Here is a 14,925-nt window from a genome sequence, read left to right on the forward strand (position 1 = left end):
TTAAATCCGAAATGGCCTTGAAGTGGGCAACTGTCCTCGTAGCAGCGCTCCAGCGACCTTAAAAGCTCCAGACTTCTGTGTGTAAACTGGTTTGTACAAATTTTAAGCCATCTTGCGATGGGATCAGGCCAGGGGTGTAACGTGGGAGGGGCAATGACCCGTGAAATATTCTTTAGCTGTTTAGCAGCTAGTTATGTTTACCAGATAACGTCTTTTGGTGCTGGGTAGTTGGTATACTGGGTTTCTCTGAGCTTTTTCGCAGAAATTAGCTGCTAGAAACAATGAGAGCAGAGAGACTGAACCTGAACAGTAAAGTTGCCGGCCATAACACCAAAACAATCAGCTGAAAGAAGTTAAAGCGATCTGTAAAGCCGAAGGGATCTACAGAGTCAGCTGACAATTCTTTGTGAGTTTGTCACGACGAGCGACACCTTTCACATTGCACACGCATTTATTCCATCATCGAAATACAATCATTGAGTATTGCAGCTTCAATGTGCGCCCTGCTTTATCCCAACTCCATGTCTTAAAAAAATGGTGTCAGTGTCAAATCTAGTTTCAAGACTGAGATCATGAATTCATATCGTGCTTATTTGTTGCATAATCTTAAATAATAGTGTTTAATCAATTCACCAAACTGCAAGTCTGGGGCCAGGTAGTATTCCAGTATATAAATTGTACATGTTGCACAGGGAAGACAAGGAGTTAATAGGGGCCTTTTCGCCCAAGGGCCCTTTGGCAAGTTAATTTGACCATGCCAAAAGTGCAGTGAAATCTGCTGGTATGTTGCCCATGGTGAAAATGTATTTTTAGTAATATAGGATGAAGTCAACTATTTATTTTCTTGCAGACATTTAAAGGTAAATGTGCACAAAAGAGCTCTAGAGAAAGTGAATTGCATGCCAACTGAACAGTTACAGAGTTTTATAAACACTGTACAGAGTGTGTAAGTCAGGAGCTAGTGGAAACTGTAAAAAACTAATCTTTAATTTGAAGAATCCCTTTTTGTTTCCCCATTTCAAGGATCTAAGGAGTGAAACTGGTATCTGATTTTATTATTCTTGGAGAAAACCGCATGTGAGCAAAGTTACAAAGGATAGACGACCACTAACCAGCGCTTTCTCGTTTGTTCCGGATAATCAGGTACTGCAATGAAAATGCCATCTGTCCTGGTTAAACAACTTTAAGATAAGGGGGAGGGGAGGATTATGTAACTGCAAATTAATAAAAATGTCCATTGCGCATAAGCTGTTGGTGACTGTGTGTTTGACAGTTGTCAACAATAGGAAATTACTTTTCTCTATTGTTTTCTTTGGGTGTTTTGTGTCTCTTATGCCCAAAGTGAAGCCATGCAGCATGGCTGTTACCCCTCTTCTATTCCCAGCTTCACCGTCCTCTTTAAAAAAAATAAAAACCCAAAGTCAATTGCTGCTTTTCTCTCATGGCGTTCTGCCATAAGCTCCAAGCACTCTTGATTAAGAGAGAGGCGCTATCGATTTTTTTTATTTTTTTTGTTTTCGACCGTTGTCAGAGCCCAGATTACCATAGTCTGGGAATTTCAGAAAGGTTACACATCAAGGACTCTCATTTGTAAACAGTCCAATATATGATTATTTCTGGTTTACTAAAGGAAGACCACAGAGGATAACAGTGATTGCTTTGATTATACTCGATTATAGTGGAATTTTGCTTTTAATTTGATTTGGCAGAAAAGTGCCTTTCGGTGATGTAATGGAAAGAGTGGATGATCAAGCACACCAACCTTATCCTTAACTCAGTTAATTTAGTCAACTATGACAACGTAATGTAGTATATAGGCGGGTGACAAATACCAGAAAACCCTGAGGAAATGAATGCAGTTGCTTCCATGCAGGGCACTGAATGGTTTGATAGCGAACTTTCTCTCCTCTGTCCTGATTCTCCTGGACCTGTCTGTGGCATTTGACACGGTGAACCACCAGATCCTCCTCTCCACCCTCGAGGGGATGGGCGTCTCAGGCTGTGCACTCTCCTTGTTTGCATCATACCTGACAGGTCGATCCTACCAGGTGACATGGAGGGGGGCCGTGTCAGAACCACGCATGCTGACGGGGGTTCCACAAGGTTCAGTTCTGGGCCCCCTTCTCTTCTCCCTCTACACATCTCTGGGTTCTGTTATTCGCTCGCATAACTTCTCTTACCATGGTTATGCTGACGACACCCAGCTGATCTTGTCATTTCCCCCCGGTGACACTCAAGTGGAGGCAAGCATCGTTGCGTGCTTGGCTGACATCTCAAAATGGATGGCGACACACCACCTGAAGCTGAACCTGGACAAAACCGAGCTACTGTTCCTCCCGGGGAAGGGTTGCCCACACCGAGACCTGTCCATCACCATTGATGACACCGTGGTGACGCCAACTCGGACAGCGAGGAATCTGGGTGTGACCCTGGATGACCAACTGTCGTTCTCAGCAAACATTGCATCGGTTACACGCTCCTGCAGATTCCTGCTCTACAACATCAGGAAGATTCGCCCCTTCCTCACTGACGAGACGGCGCAGGTACTCATCCAGGCTCTTGTCATCTCCCGCCTGGACTACTGCAACTCACTACTTGCTGGAGCCCCGGCGTGTCGGCCATCAGACCTCTGGAGCTTGTCCAGAAAGCTGCAACTCGTCTGGTGTTCAATCGCCCCAAGTTCTCCCACACAACTTCCCTTCTCCGTTCTCTACACTGGCTACCTGTAAGAGCTCGCATCCAGTTTAAGACTCTGGTGCTAGCCTACAGGGCAGTGAAAGGAACAGCTCCTTCCTATCTCCAGACCATGGTCAAGCTCTACACCCCTGCCCGACCACTTCGCTCTGCTGCCTCGGGGCGATTGGTTGCCCCGTCCCCCAGAGGTCCCTGTGGCCAATCGACCTGGTCGCAGCTGTTTTCTGTCCTGGCCCCACAGTGGTGGAATGAACTCCCCACTGATGTCAGGACAGCAGAGTCGCTGCCCATCTTTCGGCGCAGGCTGAAAACTCATCTCTTCGAGAAGTACTACCCAGAGCCTTCCATTTAGCACTTATTGTATTGTATTAGCATTTATTGTATCCGTATTAGTTTGTTGCACTTATTGTATTTGTATTAGTTTGTTTCTGCACTGTACTTTTGCTCTGGTTTTTGCTCTACTTTATGCTCTTAGATGCTTGTGTAAACAAGGAGATGCACTCATGACCTTTTACCAGGTGCAAAGGTATCAAATCCACATCGCCTAAAGTGGACCACAGCTTGATATTGTGGCTCTGTAAACATAACACTCTTGTTTTTACATTTCCACAGCAGAATCAAGCCTGTCTTCTGACTGGAGGGCCTTTAGCCCTCCAGTCAGCAGTGTGAGAGTCATGGGGTCTGCCACGTGGATGGATAATCACATCTCTTTCCCTCTGCCCGCACTGTCTTTGTCTGCTCTCTCATGGAGAGCATGAGCTCTCAATTATTCGGACCGGAGACATGATCTCTCTGAAGAGGCCCAGTCACTGTATCATGTTTCCCTTACATCTCTCTCAGACAACCATCGTGGTGGAGCTACGAAAACAATCAATTAATGCAATGTGATACTGTAACAAATGTTTCATACTTAACCTTTTTATATTATTGGTTGTAGTAAATTGCTGAGTATCAGATGACTGTGAGGTTATTGATCCAAACTGTTAGGATCAATAAACCAATTATTCAAGATATACACACAGGAAAACAGTTTTTGGAATAAAGACATTGGAGAAATACTTAAGTTTTACGCTGTGGCATGCACCCTCATACAAGTTAGTCCAAGTCAAAGTGGTCTTTATGCTCCTGGACAGCAGTGGTTATCACTTTTTTTAGATTACAATTACCTTTCCTTTAAAGCAGGTGTTACAAAAATCTGTAGCACATTCATGCTTTTAAAGCACAAATGATATTTACTTCAGAGAGTTCCGTACCCTCAGGCAAATTGGTTCCTGTCAGATCAAAAACGTTGTGTACCATCAGAGCTGAGAAATCTTTTTGGTGTGAGACAGTCATACCTGTAAGAAATGTCAAATTTCTTACAGGTAAGAAATGACTTAAATAAAGTCGTAGCAATGAAGAATGCCACAGTGTATTTTCCTATTTGGGTTAATGTGATATTCCCGCAATAAATCAGCCCGTCCCGGCTCCTTTTTGGGCTCTCAGATCTTCTAAAGTGCAGCAAAAAAATCACAGATCAAACACCATAGAATCAATTACATAACATACAGGATACAACCAGCATGTCTGCCTGAAGCCCTTCTGTTTATAACAAGGCTTTCCTCATGTCGACACTGCAGGCTAACATGCATTCTTCACCTGTACTGATGAGTACACACGATTATGAAATCCACATTTCATCACGCGCTGGCTGCTTCTTCCCTATCGTGACGATAATTATTAAGATAATTGCATACAGGCATACGTGTCATTAGGAGGCACCGTAAAGAAAGGAAGCAGGGAAGGGGGGTTACACATAGAGGCCCGTGGGCTTCTCCATCTTTTTTAAGTGTTGGTAATAAAATGTAGCCACCACCCCCTGAAGAACTCCTGGCCAATGGGAACCCATTGAACTAACTTTTATGTGTCCTCAGAAAATGCTTGAGCTTCCCCTGCACCAATTCTCTCCGTCAGTCCTTAACATGCGCAGGTAGAACAGACTCCTGGGATTTCATGTCCGTGGCTCCTTCTGCTCCTGCATCTCACCACTGTTCCTCGTTGCTGAGCCTGACTGTCTTCCCATCAAGGAGGGGAGTGAAACATGGCCTTTCCCAGCTCTGGTTTGAAGAGGTAAATATCACATGTTGAATATATGTCTTTGAGCTCTTTGTGTAATTTACATGATAAAGAAGACCCATTTCAGACCGGATGTTCACTAATTATCTGTTTCTAATCTTAATTTAGAATGAGGATGCATCAACATTTTCCCTCCTGACAACTGGTTTAGCATTGATTGAAAAACATTGGACATTTGCATTTTAATCTGACCCACACACGAACACATGCAGCACATAAACGTCCTCCGTGGAACATTTCAACCAAGTAAAAAGGTCTTTAGCTCTTCAGTGTTTCAATTCACTTCCTAGAGAAATAGCTTGAATGACAGAATTTACATTTCAATAACGCCTACAACATCATCACCAGGGAAGACATTTTTCACACATATTGCTCAAAGTCTTAGTCTGCACATTTCTGCAACAGACAACGCAATTTTACAGCCGATTGCTTTATTCTCAACAGCAATCCATTTTGGGGGTAATTAAGACAAATGGGAGCGCAGAAATCATGCCAGGAGTTCTGGCTTACTCTCAGGATTCTGGGAGCACCTGAGGAACAACGTAGCATGGGTGGCAGCGTAGGGAAAGTCCAATAAAATGTTGATGAATGTGCGGTATTGAAGAAGATGACATGTCATTACCTAATTGACTTTGACTGATATTTACTGGAATATATTTTGGGGATTTTCTTCACTTTTGAACTCTGGCAGCACATAAACCACAACTGCGTGAAACCAAAATTCTTAAACACAACCTTTGATCTTGCAGGATGCAGATTAGACACATTTACAATTACAGCAAATGTCATATAGGTGCATGTTTGACAGCATTTCGTGTTAGTGTGGTGGCATAGTAAAAATGTAATGCTTAAAGCTTAAAGCCTACATTAAGACAGCTGTCAAATCTCTAAATCCTTCAATCCTCAAAAGGCTTTCATGTCATTACTTACAGTGAAAACGTCCCCCTGACGATCGCTTTGCCTGCTAAGCAACAAATTTCAAGCAGCAATTGTTTTTGCAAGCTTGTCGCTGTATTAGCCTTAAAGTGTGTATCAAAGGAACAAGCAATGCTTTTGTGGATTTTGATTACATTTTTTCTTTCCACTCTTTCCTTTCCAGTTGTTACAGAGAACTACAAGTGTGACTCAATATTATGAGAAGTGTGAAGCTTATTGTACGATTATTTTTCACGAGATCCTTTCACTTAGGTAAATGGTGACTTTGGCTATGATAAAAAAAGGACTGATTTGCCATGAATTCTGTGTAAATTAGAACTTTTTCAAACTAAAAAAACATGTCTGGAACTGCTTCAAACCTCTCGGCTCCAGAAAGCGTTTGCCTTCTGGAAGAATTTAACAGTTACAAGGTAATTTCACAATTCAGTGCAGAGTGTAACAAAACAAAAATTCTTCATTAACATACAATCTCAACACAGTGCAGAGCTGAAAGGCTGTAGCTTCCTAAGGCACTGCTAACTCCTCAGTCAGGCTCAGGATAGCCTCCAATTTAAATTGATTAGCGATGTCCTGACTTCAATATTTTTCGTAAAGGTTTCTGCACTGTCTGAAACTTTTTCCTTTCCCAAACACTTGCTGCACAAGTTAGCAAACCAAAAATGAGGAGCCATGTTTTCCTCTTCCACTGGTCATCACTCATCGTTACTTTGCTTAGAGTTAGGGTAGTGTGGCTAACTTCAAACTTGCTAATCCAAGAGTATAATTAAGACTGACCTTGAGCTACAGAGCAGTCTAGAATATCTGGAACTGGCCCCAGGAAATGGTTAGCTTAGCTTAGTGTAAAGGAAGCTAACTGCTGAGTAAAAAAACATATCAATCAGTGCCTTTGAAACTCATAGATAGCACGTTTAACTCTTATTGGTTTAATACGTACAGAAGCTTAAGAGAAAAAAACAACAACTTGTGGCTTTACAGGTGGTTTAACTTCTGCTAAGCTAAGCTAACTGTCTCCTGGCTACTTCTTTATATGTAACTTTTGAGGCCTATCAATCTTCTCATATGACTTTCATCAAAAAAGCAAACAAGTGTATTTCCCCAAAAATATCAAACTATTCCTAAATAACTCTGAGTTGAAACATTTGAAGGGTGAAACATTGAAAGCTTCCCTCTTGTCACATTTCATCAGTGATGTGTAGTTGCACCTGTCTAGACTGTAGATGGATCTGCGTGGAAGGCAGACAGCCAATCCCACTGGGGCTCTGAAGATGCTCCTTTAACGTGAAGGGCAGAATGTTAGAGCCCAGACCTTGGTTGCTTGGCCATTAGTCATTTCTCTGTCAGTGCACTCTCACACATACACACACACACACACACAAACTCCTCAACCAAACACACACATTTGCGAGAGAGTTCACACACCGGAGATGGGTTACGCCCTCGGTATCACCACCCCTACCTCATTTGTTTTCTCAGATTGATGAGTTACAACCTTTGCTTTCGTGAAAAGAGTCCTCATGTCACCATCAGTCATGTTGATGATGGATTTAGGATTGCTATGGAAAGCTGTCACAACTCCGGACACACACTTATGTGTGTGTTGCGATTGCTTTAGGGAGAGTGTGCTAATGCGAGTGAAAGTGTGGACAAAACTCTCCACCGCTTCGAGACTTCTGTGTGAAATCCCCTGCAGGACTTTCTCTGTCGTCTATCATCCACCTTCTCCAGTATGTAATAGTGAAATGATCTGATTGGTTAAGTTAGACCTGAATGGGCGGAGGCAAGAAATCACAGTTGTAGCATATGAATGCTTTAATAATGTAAGAATTCTAAATGTTATTCATAACCACATTTTTGAAAAATCAATCCCAACTCAACAGTCGGGTAATGATTGTCACCTTTCACATGTAAGTTATTTCATCCATCGTAACAATACAAAATATATATCATAGCAGCTTTAATACTTTAAGATGACCAGTTTAGCTAACTGATATAAGAATTCCAATTGTCAACTTTTTCTTTTCTATTTATGTGCTCGGGAAGAGCACAGAGGACACCAGCAAAGTGCTTCATGTGAAGTGTTGTATTGATTCAGACACAAATAAACTGTCAAAGAGAATTAGATGCCTGACTGAATACTGATTTTCTCCATCATTCCTGAACAGAAAGCAATCGCGGCATCCGTCGATGTCGGCCTGCTCACCTGTCTGTGTGGCTCTGCTGTCCCTCCTCCTTGCTCCAGCATTTGGACGTAAGTCACCCACAATTCCTCGCACAATCATTTACACGCATCACAAAATCCAAGAAACGTATATTGCATGCATGCCAATAATACTGCGAAACAGTTTGTCGCGTAAACACAGACAAAGAGGACTCAGGTTAATGTTATCGGCGGCATGTTGACTGTTGCCACGTCATTCTTTTTATCAGAATTCACAAAGCAAAGGCCAGATATAGCAGGCACACTGTGCTGGTCTGTGTTGTAGGATTTAATCAGATTAAATGTCCCCTCTGATAATCATAACAAGTCCATTCTCTGCAGTTGTTTGGGCACACAGTAAATCTAACATTGACGCATAGTGAGTGCCAGACACAGTAGGTACACTGCTTTTTGAAACTCGCCCTCATTACTACGGTGCACACACACGCAACTGCATGTGACATCTTAATTGTGGTTCATCTCCCGCTCATTGCACTAATGACTTGCTTTCTGAGCGTAATGCTGCGGCAGGCAGTAACTTTAACAACTTGAGGCCCACATGCAGTCAGATAAGTGTTTAGTGGTAGTAAATATGGGATTATAAATACCGTCTCACCACTTTATCTCATTTCTCAGCAGTTATGTGGGATCTAGGAACGGCTTCCAGATGTGTTGTGTTCACTCTGCTCTCTGTAAATGAGCTGACTCAGGTGGAGGCCCTCCGGCTGTCACCATCCTCGTTTCATGGAGTTTTTTGAGAGACTCCCCCCCCTAACTGCAGTGTAGTGACTCAGGGATAGCCCCCTCTTCTGACACATCCAAGGAATTGATTTTCCACTGTATGTAATAAGGGTGTTTGTTTAAAAACATGTCTTTGGATCTGCCAAATGTGAACCAACAATTAAAAAGATGTTTAGCAGTTTATTATTCACATTGAAAAACTAGGCCAGTATTTTACTTTGTGGATTAACAAAAAAAAAAATGAAAGTATAGATTTCATGATAAAAGCTCAGATGTAGTTGTAGATGTAGATGCAGTTTGATGGATTGCAGGTTTCAGTTTCCACCAAAGGAGACTTCCATCTTGATAAATCATAAACAAAAAGAAAAGTGGCTGATCTGCCATATTGACCTTCTCAAATATTTCTGATGACATATGTCTATGGCCACAGTCATGCATCACCAGCTGCCATATTCATCAACATTATGTTTCCATCTCTGGGGACATATTTGGATCGCAAAGGTTGTCTGCATTATAAATCCCAAACACGATGTTGATCTGTGTGAATGTGTGAAATACTGTAAATGTAGTTGTAAGAGAAACTCTCATTAAAGATGCATCACAGTGCATTATGATGTTAATCCCCTCTGACGTCAAAGACTTTGCTTTTCACTTGTATTTGTCTCCTGGCAAAGCCAACTGAATTAAACTGAACGGTAATAAATTGCATTTATTAAATTCAGCTTAGAGCTGGATAACAAGATGATTGTTGTTGTTGTTTTTTGTCCTATCAGAACTTGACCTCAACCGATTGGATGGCGATACCGTCTGCCCACCAATGAGAAATGGACAAGATGACCTTCCAGGTAAACAAAAGTTAATACAGCGGCTGAGGCTGTTTAAAACCACAAGCCTTTACGCCTCGAAAATCCATGAGAAAGTAAAATCGACTATCCAAAGGACGGTGGTGACTTTTAATTAGTTGAACAGGGTGGGCCGCCTAATGCCTCAAAACACCGCTGGATTTTAAATGAGGCAAATAAAATGTTCCACTTGAGCTTTACAGAATTTTCGTTGGAACAATCCGAACTCAGCAAGATTGTAATTGCTCACCACTGCCCTGTTTCAAACACATCTGTGCTCATGCTGCTCTGTGGTTTGAAAAAGGTAACGCGTGTAGAAAAGTTCTTTATTTCACATGTGATTCATTATCATCTTGTTTTATCTATAGTAATGCTAGCACTCATGAAGTCAAAATGCTAATAGTGCTGTGTGCAATGCTAGTCATACTAATATTATTGCTTTTACACCTAACAATAGTGATACTACTGCCATTACTTCTACTGACTGTAATAGGAACAGAAGGAAGTAAAATGACAGACTTTATTTCTGACATATATTATCCTTTGTAGGTTTTGATCTGATCACACAGTTCCAGCTGGATGTGATCCCTCTGAAAGGTGTGAGGAAGGTGGACGGCTCCACTACCCTTCAGGTGGCCTACCGCCTTGACAAGGAGGCCAACTTCCAAATTCCAACCATGTAAGTACAGTAAAGAGGGTTTAAAGGAAAACAGATAAAAACACACATGTTGAGAAGCAGCAGTGGTCCTCCTGATGCAGGTGTTGCATTATTACAGGTCCTCCACAGATGTTACTGCAGCATATAATTGGTAGAGAAAAACATGTCTGAACCTATTCGCAGACAAAAAGGCAGAGGAGAGGCATTTTTGTTTATGTGTGTGAGTGAGTGACAGATCGGAAAAGCATGTTTTGAACCCTACATGAAGCCCTTTGTATCTACAGGAAATGTACAGTAAAGAGGCATATATCACCGTGCCTTTTGGTAGTGATTTATCTTCTGCTGTACATACTCCTTAAAATGTTTGGACTGAACAAAGACAGCACTGGCTTCCTGTTAAGATTTTTGCTAGTTTTTAATTTAAGGTCGTATTACCCCGCTTGGGGACCCTGAGGCAAAACTCTTTTTTTTGTTTTGCACTTCCATATAGTTTGGGAACTTTATTGTAAAAGACATAGTTGGTCAAAAAATCGAAGCAGCAACTTTTAGTCTAAGTCAAGCTCTTAAAATGTTGGACCCTACATTTCCCATAGTATCCTTCATTAGACCCTCAGTGCCAGGTAAATGCCCAGGTCTTTTTCTTTAAATTTTACACCACTGGTTTGTAAGACAGACTGTCAAAATTGAAAATTTGTAGAGATGACATCACCGGGGTTTATTTCTTTCAGACGTTGGAAAGCTTCCCAGAGAGACAAAGGGAGAAATTCTGTGTAAAATCGGTAGAGTTCCGCTACTATTCAATTAATCCAGTAACCCCCGTCCTAAAGACAAAGAGTGAACTGGGGGGTTTCCTTTTAGGTCCTTGGTTCTGGGGCAGCTTCCCACTTTGGCCTATCTATAATGCAGCACTGTGTTGCAACTGCAGTTTCTAAATAGAGACCTTTTTTGCACTTAATTTGGCAAGTAAAGGGCATGGTGTTCAAGACATTATTTTACAAAACCTGTTTTCGAGTGTGCAGGTTAATGGCTTTACCACTGTACATAAAGATGTCTCCTGCTTCCCAGTGTGCCTGCTGCAGTCTGTTTTGGCTAATCTTTTCCTGCAGGCCAGCTTTCCTTAAGCTGTTATGTAACTTGCTGGCACCCTGCACCTACGCCACTCTGGCCTGTCGCACTGAATGTAAATACATGTTTATTTCCCCCACAAGTCCCGTGGCACAGACTGTGCTTTGAAGTCTGTCCCTGCCAGCAGGCTCCATGCTGCAATTCCTCCCCTCTTTTCTGCAGGACAAAAGCAGCACAAACTTTAGACTTTCTCACCTCAGGCAAAGCTAGAGAGTGGTCTTAATTTGTTTTGTTGGCGAACAGGAAACTCTTTTTTTATTACCTCACCTTGATCGTTTACAAGATGGTAAAGGTCCGGTTGCAGTGCCCATCTATGAAGGCACCACCTACTGAGAATCTGGCTTGTTAAAACACAGAAAGCATCAGACTGTGGATGCTAACCAGCAGTGATTTATGGACTCAGGCAGCCTCTTTCACAATATGCCATTTTTGATATATTAGCACGCCTTATTTCTTTGAAGCTTGTACCTTTAATTTATTTGTATCTGACTCTCAAAGACAGTGATGGTGAGGCTTTCAAGTTATTTCTATCCACATCTTCTGCTTAATTCGATGATAGTTTTGCTGAGTGGTGTTTATTTTGTGATCATGAGTTAACTTGAACATATTTTGAGCATTATAACCACGCTTGGTGATGGATGCAAGTGAGTTTTTCCTTTGAGTGTCATTCAATAAAAGCCAAGTTCTGCCATGATACCTCAGCTAATTTCAACCCCTGTGCTCAATTTCTCTTTGAGGCTGAACTTTCCTCGCGGCTTCCCCGACGAGTACTCCGTCATGGTGACCTTCCGTATGATCAAAAACACAGTGAGCAAGGTGTGGAACGTCTGGCAAATAGTGGACGAAGACGGCTACAAACAAGCCGGACTGAGGCTCAATGGGGACCAGCAGTCTCTGGAGTACTTCCTGATGGGCGCTGATGGCAACCTGCAGACTGTCACCTTCCCCGGCCTTTCTGTGCTCTTCAACACCAAATGGCACAAAGTGATGATCGGCGTGGAGCGCGACCAGGTCACTCTGTACGTGGACTGCCAGCCTGTGGATCAGAAACCCATCAAGGGCAAAGGCCCCATCAACACGGAGGGAGACACACTTATTGGCAGGCTGGATGCTGATCCCGACGCCTCCGTAGTGGTAAGCGAGGATGGAGAATTGCCCGCTGCATTTAATAATGTTCACTGACTCCACTTACAGGCTCTATCAGTGAAATGGTGCTCTCTGTGAACAAACACATTCAGGTTTATATGTGTGCTGAGCTCTGCTATAATTCTTAAGTGCTGCTGTCACAGCAAACCTGCTCAGCTGGGTTCCAGTGGGGAAAAAAAGAAAAACTTAATCCCTGCACAAAGTAGCATTGATGGAACATCCAGCTCAACAACCCATGGAGGGAACTGATTCAAAACTACAAAAAGCAATTGCACCATGAAGAAGCAGTTCAACATTATTTTGCCAGTGTCTGAAAATGAATGCAAAGTATTGTATTTGCGGTAACATTGACATCTCTTTTCAGTTTGAACTCCAGTGGATGTTGATTCACTGTGACCCAAAGAGGGCCCAGAGAGAGAGCTGCAACGAGCTGCCTGCCACCGAGGTACAGTAACAAGGACTTGGATCTGCGCAGCATCTGCTGTGGTTTGTGGTTTTATTCAGGTTGATAGGGATTCCAGCATGCTGAGAGAAAACAATACAGAAATGCTGAGATATGGAGTTGCAGAAGTGTCAAATGTACTGACAAGCAGTTTCCTTTCGTACATCCAGAGGTTGCAGTTTATCCAAAACAATTTGCAAGATGGACAACAGTTGTAGCTCCACAAACATTTCTTGGAGGCAGAGCTGTTAAGGGGAAGGCTGACATGATCTCCTTAGCTGTGTTAAACCGCAATACATGGAGCCAAACCACAAATGCTAGGCTCCTTAGCTAACTTTAACAACAAAGAGGAAGTTCGATCAAATAAAAAAATGTGAGATCAGAAACCCAACCTGCATTGTGTGCATAGTGCAAGATCTTTGTGGTTACCATTTCATATAAAGTCAGCAAAGAATACAGCATGTGCCACTTGTGTTAACGATATAGTTGGCTGAAAAGTTTTCCAATTACTACCGACTTTGCTTTCACGAAAAGTGGGACAAGAGGAAAAAAAGGTTTTGTGATGGGTACGTAAAATGTGGTACCCATCTGTTAAAGAAAATGCTTTTAACAGGTTACATATGTTGCCCTGCCTGAAATAACTTTCCAAATAGAGGCACACTACCTGCTGCTACTTGATCATCAGCTGACAGGAATGCAATATAACACCTGCCGCCTGCTGTTTAAGACCATTAAAAGTGATTTTCTCCACCCATGTTGCCAAGGAACAAGGGTGGAGCAACCTAGCAACCAAACAGAGTGAACTCTAAGAAAAAACTTCTGCTGAATTTTTTTTTTTTTTACCATTTTGCTATGATGGAGGGTCAGTAGGTCGTTGTTTTATGTTATTTAGCCAGAACAAATGTGGTTCTCTAGCTTCAACATTAAAGTTAAAAGTCGGGAATGATATTCTCAAGGTAAGTTCAAACGGAAAGCAAAGCAAGTTGTTGCCTTATTTTCACGAGTTGGACCTCTAACAGGTTTATATGCAACAGCCAATACACCAATTGCAGACGTTAGCTCAAATGCATTTGCCCGGTTGAAACATTGCAAAGATTTTGCACAACCCTGGGCATATTGTACACAATCACGCTGCTGTCACATTCCGTCTGAAAACTATAAAAACTAGCCTCTGTCATTTCCTGATAAAACCTCATTCTTTTGCATTAATGTCATTTTTTTATTATTATTTTTTTAACCAGTTTCTGCCTTGTCGATATCTTTCATGTCAACAAAGAAGTTGTAATATATAAAGTTTTTATGACGGTCAACTTGACACTTAGTGGTATGGTAAACAAGCCCGAAAGGGAAAAAAATATAGATGTTCAATGTCAGCTAAAATCCCGTAATGAGTTATGACACCCAAATTTACTTGATATAGTTCTATATTCCAACGCGCCATATGTCCATGTGGCTTCAGCACAATTAATGAGATTTAGGCCTGAGAGAAATACTTGTAGCCTATAGTGAAAATGAAAGTGAAAGCATTTTTATACGGTATATCAAAATGCAAATATTCCTTTCCACTGTAGACAGAAATATTTCCTGGCCTGGTGCACTCTATTAAGTTTCAGGCTAACATTCCTGCATCAAGCTGTGAGGTGGTTCTGTACGTGGGGAGTGTTGGTACTATGGGCTGTATATTCAAATGACAGCATGATATACTCACTACTAAGAACATGAACAGGCTTCTGCTGACACGTTTGGTGATGGTGGTGTGACTACTTTCACTAACTCTCCCTTTATCTGATTTCTCTTGCTTCTTCAGATGTATGCCAATGCTGAGGTATTTATTTATCTACCTACTCTACTTCCTGTTTGCTTTGTCATTTTAAGCCAATAATCTACTTCAGTGCTTCGGTTGCCTAATTGCCTCATTCCTTTGTTCTAAGCCTAATTGATGGGGGTTGTTTTGCTTGGTTTCTGTTTTAGAGCACAGATATATATATATATATATATATATATATATATATATATATATATATATATA

General features: G+C 41.8%; 1 protein-coding gene across 1 annotated transcript in view; it reads left to right on the plus strand.

Annotated features, from left to right (window-relative positions):
• Positions 1 to 4,774: 4,774 nt before the first annotated feature.
• The window catches only part of col9a1c (collagen, type IX, alpha 1c), a 20,764-nt gene continuing 10,613 nt past the window's right edge, over positions 4,775 to 14,925 (plus strand). Inside the window, exons 1-7 of the mRNA XM_031854290.1 lie at positions 4,775 to 4,803; positions 7,908 to 7,993; positions 9,457 to 9,528; positions 10,075 to 10,204; positions 12,046 to 12,442; positions 12,819 to 12,899; positions 14,704 to 14,721. Of these exons, the coding sequence (XP_031710150.1) occupies positions 4,775 to 4,803; positions 7,908 to 7,993; positions 9,457 to 9,528; positions 10,075 to 10,204; positions 12,046 to 12,442; positions 12,819 to 12,899; positions 14,704 to 14,721 (813 nt within the window). The remainder of the gene's footprint in view (positions 4,804 to 7,907; positions 7,994 to 9,456; positions 9,529 to 10,074; positions 10,205 to 12,045; positions 12,443 to 12,818; positions 12,900 to 14,703; positions 14,722 to 14,925) is intronic.

The sequence above is a fragment of the Anarrhichthys ocellatus genome, unplaced genomic scaffold (genome assembly GCF_004355925.1).
Source record: "Anarrhichthys ocellatus isolate YVR2014 unplaced genomic scaffold, GSC_Weel_1.0 scaffold14, whole genome shotgun sequence".
NCBI classification, from domain to species: Eukaryota; Metazoa; Chordata; class Actinopteri; order Perciformes; family Anarhichadidae; genus Anarrhichthys; species Anarrhichthys ocellatus.